General features: G+C 35.6%; 2 protein-coding genes across 2 annotated transcripts; both read right to left on the reverse strand.

Moving 5' to 3' along the window:
- Window positions 1-19,910, reverse strand: LOC142217109 (uncharacterized). Its single transcript, XM_075285301.1, has 43 exons — window positions 19,531-19,910; window positions 19,333-19,436; window positions 18,618-18,733; window positions 17,995-18,177; window positions 17,653-17,873; window positions 17,141-17,238; window positions 16,522-16,625; window positions 15,800-15,976; window positions 14,663-14,862; window positions 13,925-14,013; window positions 13,690-13,808; window positions 13,415-13,588; window positions 13,031-13,230; window positions 12,283-12,383; window positions 11,970-12,082; window positions 11,278-11,460; window positions 10,987-11,189; window positions 10,235-10,341; window positions 10,034-10,149; window positions 9,744-9,911; window positions 9,392-9,600; window positions 9,193-9,296; window positions 8,753-8,871; window positions 8,503-8,661; window positions 8,058-8,257; window positions 7,631-7,737; window positions 7,217-7,335; window positions 6,974-7,132; window positions 6,605-6,813; window positions 6,022-6,125; window positions 5,757-5,872; window positions 5,238-5,405; window positions 4,724-4,932; window positions 4,322-4,425; window positions 4,107-4,225; window positions 3,589-3,747; window positions 3,260-3,468; window positions 3,083-3,177; window positions 2,642-2,760; window positions 2,004-2,168; window positions 1,307-1,509; window positions 233-333; window positions 1-74 (listed from the first exon to the last, which is right to left on the reverse strand). Exons 1-43 carry the CDS (start codon window positions 19,671-19,673, stop codon window positions 1-3), a joined length of 6,249 nt encoding a protein of 2,082 aa, XP_075141402.1. The 5' UTR covers window positions 19,674-19,910.
- On the reverse strand, window positions 19,907-27,250 carry LOC142217111 (uncharacterized). Its single transcript, XM_075285302.1, has 11 exons — window positions 27,167-27,250; window positions 25,954-26,058; window positions 25,576-25,607; window positions 24,140-24,199; window positions 23,815-23,836; window positions 23,605-23,704; window positions 23,384-23,465; window positions 21,382-21,534; window positions 20,495-20,697; window positions 20,251-20,342; window positions 19,907-20,079 (listed from the first exon to the last, which is right to left on the reverse strand). The coding sequence occupies exons 2-11, from the start codon at window positions 26,009-26,011 to the stop codon at window positions 19,919-19,921; spliced, it is 963 nt and encodes a 320-aa protein (XP_075141403.1). The 5' UTR covers window positions 26,012-26,058; window positions 27,167-27,250; the 3' UTR covers window positions 19,907-19,918.

Here is a 27,250-nt window from a genome sequence, read left to right on the forward strand (position 1 = left end):
TTAAACGTGATACACCTTAAATTGAGGCGCAGCCACCATTGTAAATTCCTCCCACAGAGTATCAGGCCTCTGTGCTGTAACAAGCATAATGCTGTGTGAGCATCACAAAACCAGGATTGAATTTCAGTCTCTGGAAGTAAATGCTGAGGAACTGACAGAAAATGACAGAGCTTTTCACTAGGCAGCAAAAAAGCTTTTTTTTTTTTTTCCAGAATTAACTGGAATTACTTACCTTCGCTCAATTTGGACGTCAAGAATTGTTTTATAAAGTCTCCGACTTCTTGCTTCTTTGCCGTTGTTAAAGACACGAATACATCACTGAGGCCTTTCACACTGCAAGAGAGACCGGAAACAGGAAATATAATTATAAAATATGTCAATCACCACATTGCATAAATTGACCAGCTGCTTAATAAATATGGCGTCCATCTATGCAAACTGGTCACATAAGTATTATTTCTATATCTTCACTAGTACTGTGTTGTATCCTTTATTAGATTCCCTTTGAACTGTCTTTAGCAGCCGTCTGCCCCTCCTCATCATACATCATGGCATACAAAATAGTACCTGGGTGGTGCTAAAACAGGGAATGTATTCCAGATAGTCTAGGATGGATGCGTTTATGGTTGATTCCTTGGGGAAAATTTATTAAGACTGGCATATTGTACACAGCCTGACTGGTGCTGGACACCCAAGATATATGAAGAGACTACACCCAGGTGCCAGAAATTTATGCCAGGTAGAAACTGGCATAAAGGGAAAGATGAAATCCCCCAAGGTTATGGAAGCCAAAGGTGTGACTGTCTGAATTGCGCTGAGACTCTGTCATGGCAACTACATGTTGCCACTGTTAAAGTGGTTTTCCCAAGAAAATAACCATATTTAAATGAATAGAGAATTAAAAGTTAAATATTTTTGCCAATATAAGTACAATATAATTAATGACAAATGGCTACTGACTCATAGGTTGACTGAACTAGATGGACAAGACTACAGAGGGCATCTTTATGGCTCACGGGAGGTAACATAATGGAGGAGAACATTAAACTCTTCATTGAAGTGGCTGCCTAGGATTGCAGGTTGTATGTGGTCTGTCACATTCATAGTATTACCAAACACAATCCATGGAAAGGTGTGAAATAGTTTTTGGAAGAAAGCAGCCATGTTTTCTAATACTATACAACTCCTTAAATAAGACTTGGAACTATAAAAGTTAAAATAATGTATAATATATACTGTCAATGTGATAGACATGTTCACAGGAGGGAATATAGAATTAAGAATTAGATTATATGGTTCTACTTACAGAATTTGATATTGAGCACATGAGCATGACATTGGAATTGACTGCAGCATGGTGCCATTGATGCTAGGAAGCAGAAAATTTATTGTTGATATCCATTTTTGAGTTAGCGTTAAGTCAAATTGATCCAGATTTGCAAATACGCTGTTTGCAACGACCATCAGTAAGGTATCTCTGATTTTAGGGTTTGATAGAAGTGATGGATTCTGAAAATGAAACAAAATATTAGAATATAAAATACAATATTAACAATATAAGGTGAAGGGAGAGGTAGAAGCCTATTTCTTTATCATCATGTTTTTTTTTATGATCCTTCTGAAAAGGGGCCTAAAAAAAATCTGACTAATTCTTTAGACAATATTGGATGTGGATGAAGTAAATGTGAGGTAGCCGTGTGTGCGACCTGCTGATTATGTGTGACGTAAGCAATGTACTCATGTCAGGGACATAGAATGAAAGACACTGGTTTCTGCTGATCTCCAAGTCAAATGGGTATAAAAAAAAAAAACATCCACTTTGCAGGATTTTTCATATGGAGAGGCTATGATAAGTTCCCATTAGGAACCTGTCACCATCAGTAATTACAGTATCTTCTTATGTACTACAAGGTGCAGGGATCCCATGAAATGAAATGATTGTATGGATGAACCAAGGGTGAAATCACATTTCTGAAAACTTTATTTCTTTATTTTATTCTGACCTTTAAAGCAAAAGTTTGAAGGTTGTCCATGAAGTCTAAGAAGTCATCCAGGGTGCCATTGAATGACAACAACATAGTGGTTATTTCTGAATAACTAGAACTGCTGAGGGAACTGGCGGAGGCAGCAGCCAAAATGCTAGGAGGTAAGAATTCTGTACATTCAGCCTACAAAAAGAACATAAAAAAATCAAAATTACTTGAAGAAATGTATTTATTTATTAACATTGCTCCCAAAAGCTTTGTATTGACTTTAACATTTGAAAAAACACTTGAAAAAATAGCCATAAGTAACCTAGAGATTGGTCACCTCCAATCCATGGCCCTCCAATTGCCATCAAACTGTAAAATTGTGTAAGACTGTGTAAGAAGCAAATACCAAAGGAAAGATTGAAGAAGAGGAAGATATTGATGCAAGGATCAATAGGAGAGATCATAAATGTGAAGTGCAAAAAGACACTGATCTGGATTGTCACACTATATGGTTAGTTTATGCAAGTGCTCAGAGATGAGCAAGTGCTAGAGAAAGAGAAATTATTGAAGTAGAAAAGACTAACAATAGACCAACAAGACAACTGCTGGAGGATGGTATGAATTATTGCATTTCGTAAGGAACTTAAGACAATGTAACCATTACTCACCGCTTGGAAGTTAGCAAATAAAGAAGTAATATCTTGCCATGATGAATAAACAATGAAGATTTTCCCAAAGTATTTCTCTATCCATTCCCTTGAGCTCAGCCCAGCAGTGCAGGCATGACCTAGTTACAATAGTCACAGTAAGTATCTCATTTGTTAAAGGTTCTATCATATCAGATCAAGAGAAGGTCTAAAACAACGTTAAAAAGGATTCCAAAACATTTTCAATAATATCACAACTTTTGTGAATGGATTGCAAGAATAAAAGCTTATTAAATTGTTAGAAATATCAGCGGACTCCAAACTGTGGCTCTCCAACTACAATGCACAGAAGTTGTCAAGGCCTATTTGGAGTTGCAGTTTTGCACTGTCTAGGTACCCATAGAGCGGAGGCCACTGGGATAGACATAAGTGTTGTGCTGGTTACGGTGCGTTGTGACTCACCTGTAGATGCTTTTTGAGCAGCTAGAACTGATTTGATAAAGTTGTATATATCTCCAGGATTTTCAGGGTTTTGAAGTTGAATTAAAGGCTGCGTGCTGTTAGATACAAAGGATAGGTCAGCATGCTACATGTTACACAAGGAGGCATAGTTAAAACAAAGAGAAATTTTCTTCTTACATGGCCGCAAGAGAGTCACAGGAGATACTGGTGGATATGAATCCAAGGGCTTTTGCATTAATGGAGGAAAGGAAAAAACTGAGTTTCGTTTGGAACCAGTTGACATAGTCATTGACTGAGAATGATGAGAAAAGGGACCCAAGATCACAGAAGATTTCTCCCAAGAAGAACTGTTTTACCACGACGTTGGTTATTTGTGTGATACTATACTGTAATAATAAAAAAAAACAATTACTGTTACCTTACAGGCCTTAATTTATCAAGTTATATTTAGCAAAGACTGCAGTAAAAAGACACATGATCCAAAAAAGAATCCACCTCCCATTTACCTTTGCGATTCCTGCATTAAATGCATCCAAGAATTCTCCAATATTCACACTATTTATTCCAGTGAACACCTTTGCAACCGCGTCCTTGTCTGACAAGACTTCATTGTTGGCCACAAAGTAACCCAGCTGGGTAGCAGTAAGTTGGTAAACAGCTTGAGTCTAAATAGAAATATAAGAAAAACTCATCAGTCTTCAGTGTTAGAGAATTATCTATCTATCTATCTATCTATCTATCTATCTATCTATCTATCTATCTAATACTGTATCTATCTATCTCATACTCTATATATCTATCTATCTCCTATCTATTTATCTATCTATCTATCTAATACTGTATCTATCTATCTATCTATCTATCTATCTATCTATCTATCTATCTATCTCATACTCTATATATCTATCTATCTATCTAATACTGTATCTATCTATCTATCTATCTATCTATCTCATACTCTATCTATCTATCTATCTATCTATCTATCTATCTATCTATCTAATATACTACAAAAGATACTTACGAAACTGAACTCTGGGAATAAGAATAAAATATCTTCTTTAGAGGAATGTTCACCAGACAGTCCAAAGTTGTATTCAAGCCATTTACCACTGTTTCCTGAACCTACAGGACAAGCTGGTCCTTAAAAAATAAGACAGACATAAAACACAATTTAAGAAATCACTTGGGAGATTAGAAATGGTATAAACAGATGAGATAATATGTGACTTCTCTTACCATAGATTGGTTTGTTAGCAGTGAGGTAGGCTTTCTGCCACTGATAGATTGCTACTTGCACGGGTTCAGATAATGAATTGTAAACGCTGCTAATGCCGGATACACTGCACAAGGGAGGAAGAAGCAAAGATAATATCATATAATATGCCAGTTATATAACCATTTGTTAAGCTATGGTTTCCATAGGGTCTTCTTTTTGTCACAAACATCACTACTCTTGTCTACAGGCAATGTCTAGTATTGAGTTCAATCACTCAATAGGACAAAGCAGCAATTCCAGCTACAGCCCATAGACAAAAGTGTCACTCTTTCTAAATACATCAGGGGAGGCCTTCTTACATAGCAGATATTGTGGAGAAGTTTCACTGTATAAGATGTTCAAGAGCATATGCTTTTTCTTACATGGATTGGTAGGAGTTGCAGTTGATGTTGGAAGGTATCAGAGCAATGTGTGCTTCAGTGATGCTGGACAGGAAGAAGTTGAATTTGAAGGTAAAATAGCTATTCCATTGCTCAGTAGAAAATAAAGAAAACTGCTTTGAGGCCACTCCATAAATAGCATTGAAAAGAGAGGCTTGGATGCCTGCATTTGGTAAGGATGATATGCCTTTCTGTGGAAACAAAGTCGAGAAAAGTCAGCATATCTAAAGTTTCAAGTAAGAGTGATAATATATACTGTAGATAGATACATAGATAGATAGATAGATAGATAGATAGATAGATAGATAGATAGATAGATAGGAGATAGATAGATAGATAGATAGATAGATAGATAGATAGGAGATAGATAGATAGATAGATAGATAGGAGATAGATAGATAGGAGATAGATAGATAGATAGATAGATAGATAGATAGATAGATAGATAGATAGATAGAGAGATAGAGAGATTATTAATTTAAAATATAGTCCTTACCTGTTGTGCAGTGTTCTGGAATGTAGATAGGAAACTGTCTAACTGGCCACTCGAGAAATCAGATATACTGTTGGTTAAGATTTGGGCACTTTCGGCATTAGTCAATATGTCTCCAGTAAAAGCCAGGTTGGCTTTCTGTTCAGATGACAGTAAATTAATTGCTGACAGCTGCAAGCAGATAAAAAAAAAAAAAAAACAACATTGAAGAATTTTCCTTTTTCACCTTCCTATGTTTTACTTTTTCCTAAATCAAAAAATTATTTTTTAAAAAAGTTTGTTCATGGATTGAAAAAAAAAAACAAAACAAACATGGCTGCTTTCTTCCAAAAACTGTACCGCACCTGTCCTTATTGACTTCAATAGAGCTAAGCTGCAATACCAAACACAACATGAACAGGCATGGCGCTATTTTTAGGAGAAATTATCCATGTTTTATTAACCGGGACAACCTCCTTGAATAATTTTATAGATGGATTCTAGAAGCAAATGATATATTTACCATTTGAAAATCACACTTACCCCATCAAAATTGTTCATATATGTGTATAAATAATCAATATTTTCATATTTTAGGAATTTTCCAAAAAGTCTGTTAGTGGTTGCAGCGCTGTTTTCTCCATCCTTGGGGCAGACACCTGGAGATGTGGGACAGTTTGTTATTTCAAGCTCATGGATCTATAGATGTGATTTCTATATATACTCTAGGGGTGTAGCTATGGGGCAATGAGGGTCATGTTTACCAGGAGGGGAGCCATAGAAATGACTATCCTCACATAAACCTTACCTGAGCCTGATGGCTGCTTCTTGAGGAAGCCTTGTAAGGATCCAAAAAGGCTTTGTTGGGTATCAGCAGAAAAACTGTCAAATGCATCGCTTAGATACTTTACACTAGAAATAAAAAAAATATATATATATATAGAATTATAATGCAAAAAAATAAATTCCAGACACAGAAATCTCTATATCCATATTGCCCATGAGTAATGTCATCCGAGGCATTTGATCTCTTGCATGTCGTGGTGAAATGGAGGCAGTTTGATGAGTTACAGGTGATATCAAAGTCATGGCAAATCTATCTATCTATCTATCTATCTATCTATCTATCTATCTATCTATCTATCTAATCTGTCTATCTGTCTAATATCTATATCTATCCAAAATAAGTTGCCTCTATGGCATAAAGTTTCTCCTTAGATTAGTTCCACATACACAAATCCATTCTCTAGACTAAGATACACTATAAAGTAGAAAAATATCCCAATGGGTTGATTGGGTGATAGAATATCTAGTCATGGTAAAAACATTGGAAGAAGAATCCTTGATGTATCATTTCCTGCTCTGCCTTATCAGGTGTAAAAGTTACTTACACTACACCGTAAGCGTCACAGTTGCAGGAATTCAAGATGGTCGTCAATTGTGGAGCATCAAAGCTGAGCAAGAACGGTTGCAGCCTGGTTGAGAATAGATTTTCCCAATCACTAACAGAGTATGTGGAGAGTGAAGAACTGATGGCAGTGATTGATGCAGACAGAAACTTGTAGGAAATTTGTGTGCTGGTAATCTTAACATTGGAAGCCTGCAAGACACAAAAAAATGACACTAAATAGTAATATGAGAAAACACAGCACCTTATATAACATCTTGAAAAATCACTTGGATAAAACTGGCAAACCGACCAGCAGTAAGTATCAAGGAATTTTTTAAAGGTTTTTAGATGCAATAAGGATTTGTCCTACCTTCAAGGATGTATAGAAAGTATCAAGGAAGGAGTCTGCATCGTCAGCCTCAAACTTCTGTATTCTGCCTGCCACCTGGCACGCAACTTCTTCATCATTAACGGACTGTACAGCAACTTCTGCCAGTTGGGTAGGGCTCAAACTACTGATAACATCCGTCTAAAAGAAAGCAAGAGACACATAACTTTTAGCAACTGGATGTGTGGAAATGTAAGGTAGGTACATTTGTTGTCAGATACTTACAGACTGATAATATGTATTCCATGTCTCGAGTACAGTGATCTCTGCATAGGGCAAAAACTGGCCAAGGTTTTTATCTGACCATTCTGGAGTCTTATCTGTTTTCTTACCACAACGTACACCTGAAAAATGTAAATTTAAATAAATTGCGTGCCGAAATATTATTATGATATTGATCTTTCTGCCTATCAATGATCTATCTATCTATTTATCTATCTATCATGGGCAGTATACATCTATCATTACTTTACTCTTCTACCACACTCCTTTGCCCTTCTGCATATAGGCAGTTGAGAGAAGTCACATTTTCAGACAAATGTTTTATTCTTATAGTCCAAAACTGTAATACTGCAACCTTGTAGTGAACTAGAGAAGTAGATCTACACCACTGAGCGGCCCAGTGGCCCGGCGACTTACCATCTTGAGGAGTAGTCTTATCGAGCTGAGGTACTATAAAATTGTCATATACGGACTTTCTGGATTTTTCTGTCATTTTATCATAGACATTATCAAGGCCTGTTAATCTGTAAGGAAAAAAACATTGCAAGATGGGGTCAGGACTTGCTAGGAATCAGCTAGTCATGAGAAATAGGTGGATGACTATTATACAAAGGGCTATTTGCAATATTGTTCCATTTGGGTTTTAATTTAAAGTGTTATGTTCATCTCCAGATGTCAAATGAAGGTATGTGAATGGGGCTGAGTTGCAATACCTAATACAGCCTATGGCCAACAGCGGCCTGGTTTCAAAGGGCATATTACTACTGCATTTGCAGAATGTCACATTAGATATCACGTTTATTGTTCTTGTGAATAAACATGTTATTGCAATAAATTTACTTACACGGCCTGGTAAGAGTCACAGGACAGTGGCAATGGAATTTTATTTAGCTCAGTTTCATTGACAGTATACAAGATATTGACCAGGATCTCCTGTGTCCATACAGTCCAGCTCTCTACTGTGAATGTGCTGAAGTCTTCAGAGATTATTTCAATTGTATTTGTTAAGATCACATCTGCATATGGACTGTTCTGCAATTTATCCTGAAATACAATGAACATGTCTATAGTAAATTAATGAATACAAAAATATCATAGGGGTGTCCTTTATCACATTTCTGGGACTGCACCATATTTAATAGGCCTTACACATGGCCAGTCCACTGATGTTGAACAACAACTTTAATTATAAGTTCACATAAAAATATTACCTATTTAGAATACAATAATAATATATTTTTATGCTTTGTTTGTTGTTTCCTTATTTTTTTGGTTTTTGGAAAACTTACGGGAGCGGCTTCATTTAGTTGCACCAAAAAGTCTTGCACTTCCTTTGTTGTGGCGATGTTTTCAAAAACGGTATTAATGGACTCCTCACTCGTCAGTGCTTGTGTTGAAATAGCAAATTCTGCAAGTTGTGTACCATCAAATACAGAAAGAGCAGAAGCCTAAACAACAAATGATAATATATAAGTATTGTAATAGGAGATTATTTTGCTTTATTGGTCCTTTATGTAACAGAAATATAAAGGCCTTTACCGGATTGAAGTTGGGATTGTCTTCCAAAATGTCCGCAATGTCAGCTAATTTTCCGCAAGGTCCAAAGAATGTATTGAAATATTCCTCGCTGGTTCCAGAAGGTGTCTCACAAGCAGATCCTGGGAAAATGTAATTTCAGAACTTTGTAAGTAACAGGAAATTTCCATATTTTAACATAGATGGTATAACATAGTTCCAAATAGTTGTCATGTTCGGTGATCACATGGTACCGCAGCTCAGTCCTATTCAAATGAATGGGGCTGAGCTGCAATAACAAGCACAGGTTCTACAATATGTCCAGCACTGTGATTGGCATTCAGTTATGAGGTCATAGCACTCGCCCAAATGCTGTTGTCTCTTTTATCAGTTGATTTGATTACATATTGATGACCTATATACTTGAAGATCCCTTTAAGAACTGAGAGATTTTAATATATTACCTGTATTCTCCTTCACATCCTTGTTAAACTTTCTAATTTTTCCATACACGGCTTCCTGCTGGGCAACGCTCATTTCGTCAAATACTTTTCCAAAACCTGCAACACTATGGAAAGAACAATAAACATGTTTAACATGGACATGCTCTGCCTTACAGAAGTCCGTAGAGATAAACGTGCGTGTTATTTTACAAAAACTTACAAGGCTTTTTGAGAATCACAGTCTTTACTTGGTGGCATGTTTTCAATGGCACTAGCAGGAACACTGGGTAAAATAATTGGTAAGGTTTCCTCAAACAATGATTTGCTTTCCTCAGGAGAAAGAGTGCTCAGAGTCTCAGATACTACTGGCCACACGGTCTGCACGATCAAATTCTCGATGTTGGTATTTGGCAGGGTAACTATGTTTAACTAGAAAAGAGATGGATAAAGAAAACATTGTATGATGTATTTTATATTATGTCTTTCAACAAGGAGGAAGAAACAGTAAACCTTTCAAAAGACTATCATATATATATATATATATATATATATATATATATATAAAATCTTACCTCTGCAGCAACAGTGGCGCACTCAGTCAAGAAACTAATGACTTCATCATTGTCACGCTTCTTAATTTCTATCAGAATTGGGACTGCCTCGAGTTCGTCAGTTATAGCGGTGCTGTTTATAAGCAGACCACCCAGTTGCTTTCCAGAGAGCAGGGACAGAACTTCATACTATTGGATACAAGAAGATAAAGTTCACAATTTGGTCAGTGTTAGTCACTAAACTGGATAATCAAAACATTAGGTAGAAATTGGGTGTGTTCTGTGTATGGCCAAGTCAACGGTAGACCTACCACATCAAACTTGCTGTAATAAATTTCAATCTGATAGACTTCTGCATATTCAACGAAGCTAAAGAAGATGTTCTGCACATAGGTTAGGCTGGTGGTGTACAAGCTTGGACAGATATCTGTGGGACCACAAAGTATAGGGTTAATATCATTTTTGTTATTTAAAGGCATATTTTAGCTTATAGTATGGTTATAGGACGTCACCTGATGATCCATCGTATTGGGCTTGGAGGTAGCTAAGGAGTCTATCAAAAATGGACTTGGCAACGCTGTCTGATAACTTATTAAATACACTGTTGAATGCAGAAAAGCTGAGGAAAAAGATATACAGTGAGTTATAGCATTATGCTTTATTCACTTTCCAAACAAGTAAGTGCTGATTTATGGAAATCAATGGCCCAAAGACCTTGTTCTCCCTCCACCCCAACATTGGTTCCTTTCCCTCAAGACTACTATAACCCTACTAGTCTTCAAAAGCTTTATTAGGAAAGTGCTGATGTTATATGATTGATGATCGGTTATCGGCCTTTGGAGAGTGTGAAAAGGGTTCAACAGCCATCCCTGAAAGGAGCGCAACAGTCCTGGCAGCCATCACTTGAATACTATAATCTTAATTAATATACCAGGTTAGTTATGGCCTTGTATAACATATGTTATTAGAGTATTATATAAATGGAGCTGATATTTGGTCCCTGTAGGTTTGTATTATTTGAGCACTGTAGGTGCTACTTGTGCACTGTGCAATACATTGTTTATGCACTGCATGTTGGTGGCAGTACTGTACACTATTGTTATATGGGTACTATAGTACTTGTCAGCACATCAAATAGAAGGGGGGGCACCAACAAAACGTACCACATGGGGCATGATCCAACTTATACCGGACTCTTGTGGTACTCATTAAAAGACTATATTTGAACCTAAAGTATAGAACGCTCACATGGTCTGTTACTTACATTGAAGAGTATGTCTCACAGTTCATGGTCAATGGGATTATTTGAATGGACTCCACAGTAATACCAGAGAGGAAATACTGGAATTCTGACTCAAACTGTGAAATTTGCACTGTGGTCATTGTGTTCAGATCCGACACCAGGTAACTAAAGAAGAAGGTCATGAATTCCTGCTGCACCTCAGTTGTCATGGTTTGGACGTTGAGCTACAAAAGACAAGACTTGGTGTAACTACTGGAAGACATTTGTTATAACGGAGACAATGTTACATAATACTAAAAATTTAATAATTACCGTTGAATAAGCTGCATTAAATTCATCCGTAAATGTGTATATCTCGCTGACAGTAACTTCATTGTCTGATCCAACCATAGATTCTAGGACTATAGTTGTTGTCTCCACAGATTGCAAAATTTCCGTTGAACTGAAAAGAAACTCAACCTTCTGGGAGATGCTGGTACTGTTGATGATCGAAATCTGGTAGGTAAAGAAACATTATATTATTTTCAGTTGATTTCTTTTTTACCTAGCTATAGATACCCATCACATCCTAATATATGTGTATTCACTTTACTTACCCACTTAAGAATATATTACCCACTTTTATGTGATATTTTCAATTAAATGGGTTTTTGAGAACTTATTTATTGATGACCTAGTGCTAGGTGCAGCTTCAATGTCATAGGCCATGTGACCTCATGTTCTTCAGTCACATGACCTGTTGCCATCTCAGTCCCATTCAAGTGAATGGATTGATCTGCAATACCAAGCCAGGAAGGCATCGCGGTTCTTCCCGCAGCGCTTTAAACAGAAAGGTTGGAGAGTTTTCTTCCGCGAACTTTCTGTTACCATTATTTCCACGGGAAAGTCGCTGGGGTTTCCGTAGATATAATTGACATGCTGCGATTTCCAAAACTGTGCAGGCCCGTGGGGCCCCAGCCTTACTATGTGTATTTTATTGCTATTATTACTGTTGAGTTACTTACTACATCCAGTGCGGCATAAACCTCTTTCACTTCCTTCAGGGAAACATATTCAAAGAAGGATTGCCATGAGTATTGTATATATTCTTTTGAAGTCGATACATTGCTTGAACATCCTGAAATATATCAACCCAAAAGTGAGCAAATAATATCAACATTTTTTTTTTGTATTTAGTTTCCAAAACAGGTCACATAATTTGTTCACAAAAACTAAAAAATATCTAAAAACAAAATGTGGACCAGTAGACTGGAAGTTGTTTCTACAGCTGATATGTGAGCACACACACGCACAATATGCAGATTTCATTGACTTTACCATTCAATTTTGAGCTCTTGAGAAGATCAAGAATCCAGCCTGCAATTGCACTCCTTGTATCCTCAGACATTTTTGAGAATCCTGTGTTCAACTGAGTCACACTAAAAGGAATTATAGAAATGACAGGAGGGTCAAGAAGATGTTTTGAGAATAGCAAACCAACAGTGCTCCATCAAAAAGCAAGGCCACCATATGTCTAGTTTAAAGGCATTGTACATGACTGACCTCCAAAAATAGTGCCGCAGCTGTACATGGGTTATCTCTAGTGAAGGAGGATAACCTCCATTACTACAAATAACCCATAGACAGTTATCTTATAAACCAGCCATGTTTTTTTTTAATCCTGTATAACCCCTTTATTGAAGTAATATTCTGGCTTTTGGATGGGGCTACAGTATAATGTCAATGCTAATATATTTAGCTGGCGATGCTATCCAGATTATAAAAATTAGTTGTTTCTGTTGTCCGCCAAATGATACTTTGTCAGATCAACAGAAGATTCCATTATTTGGATACCACCCAAGTGGGGTCCTTGAGTAATGTAGGGCTGAACACAAGACTCAAAGCAACTAGAGATAGTCACTCAATGAGATATATAACAAGATCACATATATTGTTGTGTATAGTCACGTGACTTTCTATACCAAGTACGTATGAATTTTATGGTTTTATTATTTCTATTTCCTCCATCTGTTACCATTTTGTCATTTCTATGTATACATCACTCCTTTGTGTTATCATCACTTACATGAGATTCAGTCTACCGCAGTCCTCCACAGGGAGCATTTCCAAATCTTGTACAGTGAAGAACTGTGTGAAGCTGAATACTGTGTTTTCAAAGAATTCTGTTATTTGAATGTCGGTGTATGACACAAGGCTGGTCTCTATAACGCTTAAGTAACTTTCAAGTATATACTGTCCCACAGTTTCACTGATAGTGATGTCCTCCTGGGGTAAACAAAAGAAAACCATGCAGTAGGTTCATTCTTAATAGTCCAGATCTCATAAATTCATGATACGGATATGACAGTAAGGACGCCTTTCTACCCACTACGTGAGTCATGGGGTTGAAAAACGCCATTACAAAGGCCTGTCTGCATTTCGTGTGAAGGTAGAAGTGTATAAAACCTACCTTAACAGCCATTGAGTTAAACTCAGTGACAACAGTAGTCACACTCTCTACTGAAAGTGTCTGGAGATAGGTAAAGACTGTAGTTGTGCTTTCTATACTTTCATAAATATTGGACACAACAAACATGTCTCCAAGCTGAGTATCGGTCAAAATCTGGAAGACTCCATCTTCAAGCTAAAAGAAAAGGAAGCACGTCCATTAATATGAAAGGCTATCTTTATATGTATGCATAGGAATATCATATACATTTAGGATCCATATACATGAACACTTACAGGATTGAATGCACTGTAGTAGACTGTAAACTGTTTGTAAGACGCATCAACTGAGTAATTTGCCATATAATCCTCCAGAAAGCTTACAGTGCTGACCTCTGCTTCAGTGCATTGTGGGCCTTTCGGAAGACACAATGAAAGTCAATATTAATCCTAAGGTATCATAGTAAGGGTGACAATGATGGAAAAATATACTTTTTCTATTCTTGATCATCAGTTGGCATCATCTGCTTACCCTTAGTTAAGTAGGTGTCAATGAAATCGAAGACGAATGTCTTGCTTGTATCAAGAGTTTCGTCATAGACCCCACTCAGTGACTTTGTGCTGTAAGATGTGAAATGTTTTATTTTAAGATATACCTTAACATAATCTTATACACTGACTATACTGAACAGGTCAATCACATGGTGTGCTGTTGTGGCAAGGGTGTAATACAAGATATGTAACAGGAACCTCTTCTCAGCAGTTTTTGCACCCACTTGAGCACCATATCCCAAAAGTGCAACCGCTGAGCCCCCTAGAGCATGAGCATATTTTTCTCCTTGAATCCTGATTTTTCTCCTGAAACATGGCACCCTACCCTATAGAGTATCCCTTAGGGTATATGTACAACACAAACAGCCTAACCTGCTACTATAGGCCCCAACTATAGTGGTGACATTCGGTATCTTCATAGTTGAGGCACACTTTTGGCACATCACTACAATACTAGCAAGTAGTAAAGGCTAGACATGGCAATTGGGATGGAAACAAAAAATTCTGGAAATCTGGGTTCTCTTGTTTCAGATACAAGTTTGAAGTGCAGTGAATTAGTGTCAGGAGGATTCCCTATTTTTGAGCTATGGTATCTTCTTTCTGATCATCTAAGTAGATGCCTACTGCCTTGTTTTTTCTAGCATGTATATCAGAGGCTTGTGAATATGTGAGGGATGAGTAGAGAGATAAGATATAACTTAGATCTAGCATCACTTACAAAGCTTTGTAGGAGTTACAATCAGCTGTCAATGGGAATTTACTAAGAGTCTCGTTGTTAATCACGGTGGTCACAGACACAAGGTTAACACCAAACCATTCGGTCCAGTCAGATGCTTCAAATGTGTCGAATTCTGCTGAGATCACATTGACCGTTTCTGTCAACAGGGTTTCTTTTACTTCAACAGTGTACTGATCCATCTAAATGGGAGAGTACAATGTGTTAGAGGGTAATATACATTCATTTCTGTGTCACAGAGCTAAAATGATGAGAAACGTTATGCAGTCCTGTAAGTCCTCTCAATAACCGATCAAGAAGTGATCAAAAATTATTGTGGGATCAAACATTTGGATTAACTGCACTGCATAGATCTGAAATGCGTAGCACACCCCTTGGCATCAAGAAGGTACTACTTGCTATTTACCCTTTAATCAAAATTGCTTCTGTCAAGATAATTTATGATATGAACATAAGTGCATAGACCAATGCAGGTAATGTAATTTTTAGGAACCGCTATGGGGTTCTTTTCAGTCCTCTCTGCTACCATCTTGCTGGAAGGAAATCTCAGAAGGAAATCTCTGTACAAGGTAAGACATGGTATAAATAAAACAATATCTTCTTTGCTATCAATGTAATACCAATCTAGATTCAATACAGTAGAACTAATAGAGAATGATGGGACCCCATATGACAACTGATGATGTCACAACTTACCTGGACAAGAGACCTCCTTCATCTCGTTATGGAACTCTCTAATTTACTTATCTTTCCTATCAAAAGGCAAGTATTCAGATTTTTCTTTTTTTTGTCAACTACATACCTGTTTGTAATTTAGCTTGATGGCAAATTACAATAAACCTGCCGCACCTCAGCATATTCTACAATGGTAGATCAGCATTCTAACCTAATGTTCTTCTCCGTTATACAATAGTGATATGGGTGCTTGCTGTAAGATTTTTCATTAAAATTTTTACTGGGGCACAAAGGTGGAATCACCCCCAGTCACTTGTCAACAATTCCAACTAGCTATCACTTACCACCAATGTTTTGGACAGAGAAAGGATTGGCCAGTAATATTGAAATGACACTTATACAATTGAGTCGAAAGGACACCAAACAATGGATTCCATTTATTACCTCTGGTGCTTCTTGATTAAAACTTTGCCAGAAGCTTGCAAGATCATCAACGGGATTTGTACCACTTGTCAGGGCTTCAAAGACTATATTTATGAGGGTTACATTGTAGTGTGCGCTTTCTACCACTGTTATTGCTTGTCCTATCTGGGCTGGTGAAAGATCTGTTAGTACATCAATCTATAAAAGAAAACAAGAGAGAAAATAGGAAAACTATTAAAAATAGACCACAAAATGTGAAGACAATAACCATGTTACAAAGTATTTAATAGCAGGCTTGGCCTGACCAATCCGCAAATATGGCAATTAGAATACATTTCCAAATGAGCAACCTATCTTTAATAATCTAGTACCTGTACCTTTCAATATTCTGTCTTTTAGGAAAGGTTTTCAGGTCTGTCTGAAACTTCTTTAACAAATTAACTATCATAATATACAGTGATGGAGACTTCCATATTTGTGTATGATAATATTTCACATAGTCACACTGCTCTTACAATAAAAAAAAGTTTGCCTATGATAATATTGTACATTGATGCTTTTCTTTTAGGGCATAAAGAAATTAGTAAATTTCCTGCTAAGAGAAAGAAACATTGAAAAAAAGTATTTCAAATAAAACCACATTTTTAGATTATTGGACAAAACATTATTTGTTGGTAGTGTTTTATAAAACTTTAGGCTACTTTTTTTTTAGTCATGAATTCTTTTTATATGTAAGGTCTTACCACAATTATGGAAGGATTTAATTCTATGACCACAGGATAAGGAACGAATGGACTAAAACTCTCGAAGTTTATTTTCAACCATTTTACATTGCCTGTATCACATCCTGTAAAATTGGAAATATCAAAAATTAAGTTATTCAATAAAGAAACAGGGATAGCAAAAAGTCATTGAATTATCATGGGAGAACCGGATTACTAGAACCTTCTCAATACTACTACATGGCGGGGTCTGTAGAGTCATTTCATTATCATTAGAGATACACTTTTTATAGTGCTGGACACAATACACACAGATAAGGACTTGTATGAAGACCCCCTACTACCTCTTAGTTTCTTGGAGAGGGGCTGTATTTCATCACTTCCTGGAGACTAAATGAATCCATGAATACTTTACTGTCTATTAAAAACCATTTGCAGCATTTCCCATAAATCATACACAAACCCTATTAAGGGAATAAAAGAAGCATGCATCTCCATTGTAAGGAGGCCTTAAAAATAAAATACATGGCAACAACTTTTTGAAAAATAAAACCCATGATTTCTTTTCTACAGTCTTATATCGAATACATGACACTAGAATTAAATACATAAGACATTCCTTGTAGGTAAGGTCACTCACCATCTGGCTTATTCCTAAGGAATCCTATGATCCAGTTGGTAATATTAGATTTGGAGCCATCGTTCATGTCGTCAAAGACATTGTTTAATCCTCTAACACTAAAGTTGAAATACAAGTAAAAACAAATATTGATTTTAATCTAAACTATAACTCTCAGTATCCATTTCACAGAACGACTCTTGTCCAGGACCTGGGTCTGGCTATCACTTAAATGGAAATAAAATGCAATACCAGACTGACAGTGTACAAGAGTGGTGCTGTTCTTGGAAAAAATAAACCAAGAAATTTGATGCATTCTCTTTAACAACTCTCCAACCTTGATTATTGGCCTTTATCAACCAGAAATACTTAAACTAACCATTCCCTTGCTCAATTTGATCTCATTTGCTTCACTCTATCCGCTATGACTGAGAAAAATATTAGACATCATATTATATCCTACCGTGGCTATCATGGCATCTAGTTACCACCAGTTACTTAAAACCCTTTCTTTCTACTCAATGGCCACTTACATGGTTTGCATGTTGTTGCAGTCTTCAACTACATCATTGGTCAGTACAGAGAGTTGATCTGTGGTAATTGAAGCTGTGAAGAAGATCAAGTACTCATGGAACCATGTGTACCAATCATTACTGGTGAACGTTGAAAATCGTTTAGTGTCTTTCAATATTCCAAAAACTCCTTGTAAAAATTGGAATCGGACATTAATGTTGATAACAATTTTGATGTTTATCTGTGAAGAAAGAAGATAAGAAGACCACATTATGGAGTGATATCCAAGTGGGCTGAATACTACATGATTGTAATTCTACGAAGGTATAAGTCGTTTTGTTGTCCTATAGAGCGTCTCTCACCTGAATTAGAAATTTCCTTAATTGTATCATGAATCCTTGTACGTAGGTATAGTCCTTGGTCTTCAAGAAATTTATGACAGCTGAGACACGCTGCTCATCTTGTGAAGATACAGAAGTGAACAAATTGGAACTTATGATAAGATCCAAAGTCTGAGTCATGGTAAACAAAGCAATGGTCTCATACTAGGGAATAAAGAAAAAACGAAACATGGTCAATACATTTGACATCAAATGGGCATCTATATAAAGATAACCCTTCCTGACATTGAAACTTCAGAAACGCCGGGCTGTGCCAACCTTTGAGTTGTAATTTAATTCCACAAGGGGGGTATCACAGATGGCCTTCTCTACATCCAAAAGCTTGATACCACTATGCAGTTGTTATTTGGGGCACTGATTTTTAGGCACTATACATCGTTTATTTGGCCGATGTATGACAACGTTACTACGGCAAGATACGGTATTGTGCTTAGACACTGTATGATGTATGGTATGCTTATTTATACATTGTTTGACCACATAGTATAAGGGGTATCAGGTTGTCAACAGAAAGTACAGGAAATCATCCAACATATTTTTCTGAAAAAAAAAAAAATATAGGTATGGTGAAAACAAAGACTTACTCCATCAAAGTTTGCATTCAGACGGATTATATCAGCATAAAGAAAGTAAGTAGAAGACTGTCCAAGGTTCTGCACAAACCACTGATAACTGTCAACACCATATGTGCAAGCATATCCTGCAAAAATAGGGAATTACGTTCTATTATAATCATATTCTGGATTTAACTTTGTTAACATGCAAAAATAAAACAATGTTTAAGCTTCTACTTTTTAGTCCCTTGCGTTGCTGTAGGGTCCATGTGTAACGGGAACCTAGCTAGGAATTCATCTCTGCAAATGGCTTATTCTTTGAGGTAATCTATTCTAACCATACAATGGAGGGAGAGTCAGCACTTCCTCTTTTACACTGTACATAAATTTGGGGTTAAATGAATTAAATCGAGCTCAATATCATCACAGTTTGTAAAGGGGTTTGCCATTTATGTTGTATTAGGAGGGGGTTCTTCTTTGGACAATCCCTATTTCACTACTGATATTCCAATGACAGGGTACTGCTCTGCTGGGTTAACTAAAATCTGTATGCAGAGGCAAGTAACCAATTTCTGTTCAGCGCCACCACAGGGAAAGTCAAGCAGTACATAGTACCCACTGAAGTGAATGGGCTGCCCATTTACCGCATGACAATATAAGCTCCTCCAGACACTGTTTGAAAGCTTGAGGCTTGATAAAGTAAATTTTGTAAACCGAATGTGATTTCTGAATTCTTTATCCTTACCTGACTTAAGTGCTTCTGCATTTAAGAAAGCGAGTCTGGCGGCATACACTAAATCTTGGACATCTGAAGTTAACATTGAATAGACTTCGTCAATGCCTTGGAAACTATAGGAAAATAGAATATAACCAAAATCCAGGTTACAAAATGGATCGCCGATTAGGGACAAGCAGAGGAAAGTGATCTGACTTCTTTACTTACACATCATGGTACTCTGAGCAGTCGTTGACTTTGATAAACTCAATGTTCTCACTGGTGAGACCCAAAAATATGAAGCTGTTGTGTCCTTGGAACACTGTCTTTAGTTTTGGTTTACAGGCCTCATCAGACACATTAGCGAACATCTTACTCGCTACAATGGAAAACAGGGAGGATAGAGAATTCTGACTAAAGCCGGTCCCTTCTAAGTTACTTATAAAATTGAACACGAAAGTTATGTCTTTGCTAGCTAGAAAAGTGATAACAGGTTCAGCTGCATCATCGTCGCCAAAGATTTTCTCGTTATTACAGTATTGAGCCAGTTGGAAGTCAGTCAAAGAAGTGAAAGCGGACCCCTGTGAAGGGAACAGAACAATTATATGTTAGTTTATTATCTATGCCTGCTTAAGAAAGGAAAGGTCTGTGACTTCCATTTACAACTTACCAGGTTTGTAGCACCAAAGGTTGCCTGCAAAACAGTAACATTGATGTTGCTTATGAAAGACTTGAAGTAGATCGCTATGGACTGTCCTACTGATCCTTGTCTGCAAGCTTAATAGACAGAAATAATACGGTTAGCTGAATCCACACCATTGTATCCAATCCACATACAACCAATTGTATATGTAATCTATTAAAATGATTAAGGCATGGCCACACCCCTAACATCTCCGACCCCACCCATGAGTAAACACAATGAAGGGGCATTTCTATGAAACTCACAACGTGTTTGAACGAATTGAGAGATCCATGATCCAACAATTTCCTTTGTATCTTGGTTGAGTTTGGAATAAGCTACATCTAGGGCAGTGATGCTGTAAAATTAAAGATAGTCAAGGATGAAATGATATTCTTAATTTCACAATAAGAGTAGTCATGTTTTCTATTCAAATTTTTTTTTAATATGGCAATGGTAAAAGTCAACGTATTGACTTTTTAAGAACCAACATGGATTTAGTATACTTACAAGGCTTCACCGGCATCACATGACAAGGACAAGCTAGTGATGCAGTTCAGAATTTCCGCATTTATAGCTGGAAGATATGAGTATAGCTTTTCCTGGAACCATAAACCCATTACACCGGCATCTAGATTTCCTGCACGCAGATTTTCCAACACAGCATTTAGCATGTACACCTTGTTGTTCTCTGTTATATCAGAATAAGAAACCTGAAAGATAAAAGTGCTAATTAATTTAGACTAATAAAGTTACCCCTTGGACAAGGGTCACAATTAACCTAGGGTGTTTGTCATATTGGGTCATGCAACCTATAAAGAACCCTCATATTTCTTGCACTTTACATTAAGATACTGAATACAGCATGCAGAGCAATCCACATAAATTAGGGTTTCGAGCCAGTGTGGGACCCATTGAGAATTGTACTACACCCGTACTAAAGCTAATGTATCCTCGTTCTATTTTTACGTCTGTGCTGATTGATTTCATATAATATTCCTTGATAGAGGAGCTGTATTTTTTCTGACTTGATAAATGATGACATTTTGGCTGCCTGTATCTACCACTAGGAGGAGCTCATTGCAACTAAGTCTATACAGATAGTATTTAATGCAACAAATGCTGTAAAACTGCTAACGTGTAACCTTGGTGACAGGTCACATCTATACAACAGGCCCCTTTTACATGTATTGGTATTAGCCTGGCATTCTATTATGTGAATTACACACATGTGGCGACTTTAATACTTAATGTGGAGTATTAGAAACATCTTGATTTTCATAAGGCACTGTTTTGTAGAAGTCAATGACAAGTCTAGAGGCCATTGCTAAGACATTCTAGATATATGTTGCATCTTTACTCAAAGTAAGTACATAGGTAATAATGATAGGACTTACATCTTGATTGAGAGTGGTCATAACAGAACTAAGAGTGCCAACATCGAGTTGTGAGAGGATTAAGGAGAAGGATTCCTGTGAGGTGACAGCGTTGCCATCTGTAAGGTAGCATTTGAGGATTGCAGCAATGACATTACTTCCAAAACCTGAAAGCTGAGAATAAGAAAAAGCTCATTTAATGATTTTTTTTACTAAGATCTGAACCAATATTCCTATTCAGTGAAACAGCATTGCAGTATATTATATACACTATTACATAGGAGCAGTATTATAGTAGTTATATTCTTGTACATAGGAGCAGTATTATAGTAGTTATATTCTTGTACATAGGGGGTAGTATTATAGTAGTTATATTCTTGTACATAGGGGGCAGTATTATAGTAGTTATATTCTTGTACATAGGAGGCAGTATTATAGTAGTTATATTCTTGTACACAGCAGGTAGTATTATAGTTGTTATATTCTTGTACATAGGAGGCAGTATTATAGTAGTTATATTCTTGTACATAGGAGGTAGTATTATAGTAGTTATATTCTTGTACACAGCAGGTAGTATTATAGTTGTTATATTCTTGTACATAGGAGGCAGTATTATAGTAGTTATATTCTTGTACACAGCAGGTAGTATTATAGCAGTTATATTCTTGTACATAGGAGGTAGTATTATAGTAGTTATATTCTTGTACATAGGAGCAGTATTATAGTTGTTATATTCTTGTACATAGGAGGCAGTATTATATTTGTTATATTCTTGCACATAGGAGGCAGTATTATAGTACTTATATTCTTGTACATAGGAGGTAGTATTATAGTAGTTATATTCTTGTACATAGGAGGTAGTATTATAGTAGTTATATTCTTGTACATAGGAGTAGTATTATAGTAGTTATATTCTTGTACATAGGGGGTAGTATTATAGTAGTTATATTCTTGTACATAGGAGTAGTATTATAGTAGTTATATTCTTGTACATAGGAGTAGTATTATAGTAGTTATATTCTTGTACATAGGGGGTAGTATTATAGTAGTTATATTCTTGTACATAGGAGTAGTATTATAGTAGTTATATTCTTGTACATAGCAGTAGTATTATAGTAGTTATATTCTTGTACATATGGGCAGTATTATAGTAGTTATATTCTTGTACATAGGAGGTAGTATTATAGTAGTTATATTCTTGTACATAGGAGTAGTATTATAGTAGTTATATTCTTGTACATAGGGGGTAGTATTATAGTAGTTATATTCTTGTACATAGGAGTAGTATTATAGTAGTTATATTCTTGTACATAGGAGTAGTATTATAGTTGTTATATTCTTGCACATAGGAGGCAGTATTATAGTACTTATATTCTTGTACATAGGGGGCAGTATTATAGTAGTTATATTCTTGTACATAGGGGGCAGTATTATAGTAGTTATATTCTTGTACATAGGAGGTAGTATTATAGTAGTTATATTCTTGTACATAGTGGTAGTATCATAGTAGTTATATTCTTGTACATAGGAGGTAGTATTATAGTAGTTATATTCTTGTACATAGGGGGCAGTATTATAGTAGTTATATTCTTGTACATAGGAGCAGTATTATAGTAGATATATTCTTGAACATAGGAGTAGTATTATAGTGGTTATATTCTTGTACATAGGGGCAGTATTATAGTAGTTATATTCTTGTACATAGGAGCAGTATTATAGTAATTATATTCTTGTACATAGGAGCAGTATTATAGTGGTTATATTCTTGTACATAGGGGCAGTATTATAGTAGTTATATTCTTGTACATAAAAGCAATATAAAATAGTTGTACTAACATACTTAGGGGCAGTATTATAGAAATTGCATTTATATACATATAAAGGACATGTATAAAGTACGTTAATCAGCAGTGGTAACAAATAAAAAAAAATAAACAAGAATTTCATCTTTATTAGATCTATAGATTTGTTTTATTGTCTGTGAGAACTTAAAAATATACAAAATAAAAAAAAGGAAACCTACCTCTGCACAGCCATATTGCAACATGGTATGAGAGCAAACATTGGCCAAATCACCATTGGTCAACTCAGCAACTATATCAGAGCTGAAGACAAAAAAAAAAGAAGTAAAAGTTATCTTATGGGCTCTGGACATCTTCATGTTTTGTATTGTGTTAGTTCTGTATCTGTGATGCCCTAAATATATGATTGATGGAAGTTTATGGAATATATAGGGTCATGCACTGGCTAAATATTGTCATAGGTTTGATGCACCATTGTGAATGTTTTATGTATGATATATAGCAAACTAACCTTCCAGTCACTGTGGTACAGAGAGTCTTGCCTGTTGGGACAGGAAAATTATAATAGTTACATAATGCTGGCCTAAAAGTGAAATTCTGATTGTATTAATAATACAATAATAATAATAATATTAATAATATGAATACTTACCATTTTCTGCATATGAAGGACACTAAATTAAAAAAAAGAAGAAAAAATATTACAAGATGACCAAACTCTATCTATCTACCTATCTATCCATCTATCCGTCTATCTATCTCCTATCTATCTACCTATCTATCCATCTATCCGTCTATCTATCTCCTATCTATCTATCTATCTACCTATCTATCTATCTGTTTCTTATGTGAATCTTTCTGTGTACCTAATATTCAGAAAGGTGTATCAGAATTCTTTAGAAACTAAGATTAGACGATATCCTATTCTATGTAGCCCTGCAAATTACTAAGAAAGTACAAAAAATGAGGGTCCTTACAGCATCATTGCTTAATATGGCTCCCACTGTTGTTGTTGATTCAAATATGAGAGCTGTTGACTAAAAGAAAAAAATAATGTAATGTAATGTAATATAATATTGTGCAATACCCCTAATGGCCACCAGGCAGTGAAAAGAGCTTTCATTTTCCAGTGAATCAGAAAATGACCTATTTTTTTTAATTGACGTTTTCATGTTAAATATGTTGTTGGTGATGTTTCTACATTTTCCATGTTACTATATTTAAACAAAAATTCTAAAATCCTTTCACTCTGACCACTAAGCTTAATAATAGGCTGGCACTTCCTGTTCTGTAGAGATTGTTTCTCATCAGTCGCCTCACTAACAGCACAGACAGGAATACAATGACAGGTATCATCTATACATGTAAGCATTGTGTGCTAAATGATAATGAATGAAAATGGTGCTTATAAAAATTCATCATTTGCCTTTATTATTTGCCCCTGCTTTAACACACCCTAATACACAAGTTAGGTGCAATGTTTATCCTTCCTTTCATGTTAAATAAGAGCTTTCCTTTCATCAATTGTGTAAGTACATTGAAAGCATCTCAAGACTGTGCAGTATTTATAGAGAAGGTGTGGTAAATTCTTTCAAATTTGCATTGCTCCCCCGAGGTGAAATGAGTTTCATTTTTTTTTATTAATTATTTTTACCTAAACATGCTGGTAGGAAGCCTGCGGCAACTTACAGTGCAATAGTGGGAACAATGCCAAACTTTGAGCGTGCCCTAGTTCTACTGACATATTTGTATTTATTCTATTTATTTCATTTTCTTTGATTTTTTTTTACCTTTTCTATTTTTTTTTTTATTATCAAAAATTAATATTTAGAATTGAATGGGACCTGTCAACAAATTGGGTTCTATTTTTGGGGAAAAAAAAAAAAAGCAGCCATGTTTTTCTAATTTCTGATTCTCCATCTTAAAGCAGAACTCAAGGCAACCAATGGCAGCTTTGTGACAAGATGACTTAATGTGTATAAGAAATATAATTTTTTCAGTAGTTGATACCTTTTGTAATGGCTGACTAAAAATGATAACATATTACGAGCTTTCGGGACTACTAAATAGGTCCCTTCATCAGGCTGATATAATTACAGTTTTCCCCTAATCCTATTTTTGTCACCTTTCCCTAATTTTTGTACGATATTGTAGCACAGTTCCACTTCAAAGAAGCTGAGCTGCAATACCTGACATAACCTATGGACAGGTGTGGCGCTGTTTTTAGATGAAACATTCATGGCCTTTGATTTATCATTTTCTTTACATCCTTATCTTTCAATTATTTATTGAAATGATTATTTTTTGGGGTTGTCTTTTTGTTAAGGCTAGGCTGAAAACCATATTCCCGTGATTCAGGATACCTTTTTAGAAAACAGAAACATAAATATGCTTGAATATATTTGATACTTACGGCCGTGGTTATTTGTCCATTGACTTTGTGTTCTAAGTAAAACATAGAAAAAATTATATTATTTTTTTTCCTTTTTTTTTTTTTTTTTTAAAAAAACCCATCCCTACGCAGAAGAGGGATTTAGTGTGCCGATATGAGCGTTTAACATAGTATTGTTGAAAAAGTTTTTTTTTACTGTCATACATTCATACATATGTTCATAAACATATACCTTATATACAGAACAGTATACTTATACATCTATATATAGAGATATTATACATTATAGTACATCTATACCATATCCATAGATGCCTGTGTAGGACATTATTTATAGTACAGTCCACTTGAGTCCCAAAGACCAAGAAAACTTTCTCAAAAACGTGTTCAAACACTTACCCGAAAACAGGAGACCTGCGATTATTACCAAGAAGGATATCACCTCTTTCCTCCCCATGATTCCAGGCAGCTGCCTGACTGGTGCGATCTTTGGTTCCGTTCTTTCTGCACATTAAGTATAATTATAATTGATTAATCACTAAAATTATATGTATATATATATATATATATATATATATATATATATATATATATAGAGATAGAGAGAGAGAGAGAGAGAGAGAGAGAGAGAGATTGTATGCTTAGATGACACCCTCAAGGTTGGATTACTTCTACGTAGAAATTACTATTATGTGCCATATAATCCTTGAACGTGTCCACAATTGTGTCAACCATAAAGGAATTTTCTGACTTGGATAATTTATATCTTTTAGCAATAAGCACATCAGAAAAGATTCCTCGGGAATCTGCTGTACTCACAGTAAGTGCTCTATGTCCCTGCAGTGCCACCACAGGTGAAATTAGGTATTACACGGTGTCCATTAAAAATAGGGCAGCACAAGTCCAAAGTGAGTGAGTGCTCTTTGTAACCAGTCTAACTATAAAATGAGGTTCCCGGAGAAGATACCTCCACCACCAAATTAAGTGAATGAAAAATCCAGTGTGGCCGATCCTCCATTATGTTATTCCAAGGAGGACAATCAATTCTAATAGTTTAATGTTAAAGGCAAGAGATAATATATATATATTACATACATACTTTATATATACTTTATGTATATATATATATATACACACACACACACACACATTATTATTGTTTATTTATATACACACATATACGGTATGTATATATTATACTGTATATTCACATGTATGACCCGAAATATCAAAACTATTTTCTAATGTTACAAATGACATCCAATGACATCCATTATCTTCATACCTTAAAACTATCTGCACATTAACAATTTATAAAAGCTACCGAATTAATTCAATCTAATGATTTCAATTTTTCCCCACTGATACTTAATATTACAATTACCTTTAAAATTTTACAATGAAGCAAAAATGACAAAAAATTATCTCATCGAATGCAGTATCAACTGTATTAGCCTTAAAAAAAAACCATAACGTAAATGTAAAAAAAAAAAAAGAAAATACAATTTCAAATTTAAATTGAAATAATAATTTCTAATTTCATCTATTTGTAGGATTCTTGGCGCTCCGAACATAAATACATGAATGCATATGGCAGTTCCCGATCACTTACCGTTTGTGTTACTTCTTTGCACCTGGTCTTGGAACCTTAAGCTGAACACTGGTGACAGACTTGGATGGAAGCAGTACTTATAGG

Source organism: Leptodactylus fuscus, chromosome 8, assembly GCF_031893055.1.
Source record: "Leptodactylus fuscus isolate aLepFus1 chromosome 8, aLepFus1.hap2, whole genome shotgun sequence".
Classification (NCBI taxonomy): Eukaryota; Metazoa; Chordata; class Amphibia; order Anura; family Leptodactylidae; genus Leptodactylus; species Leptodactylus fuscus.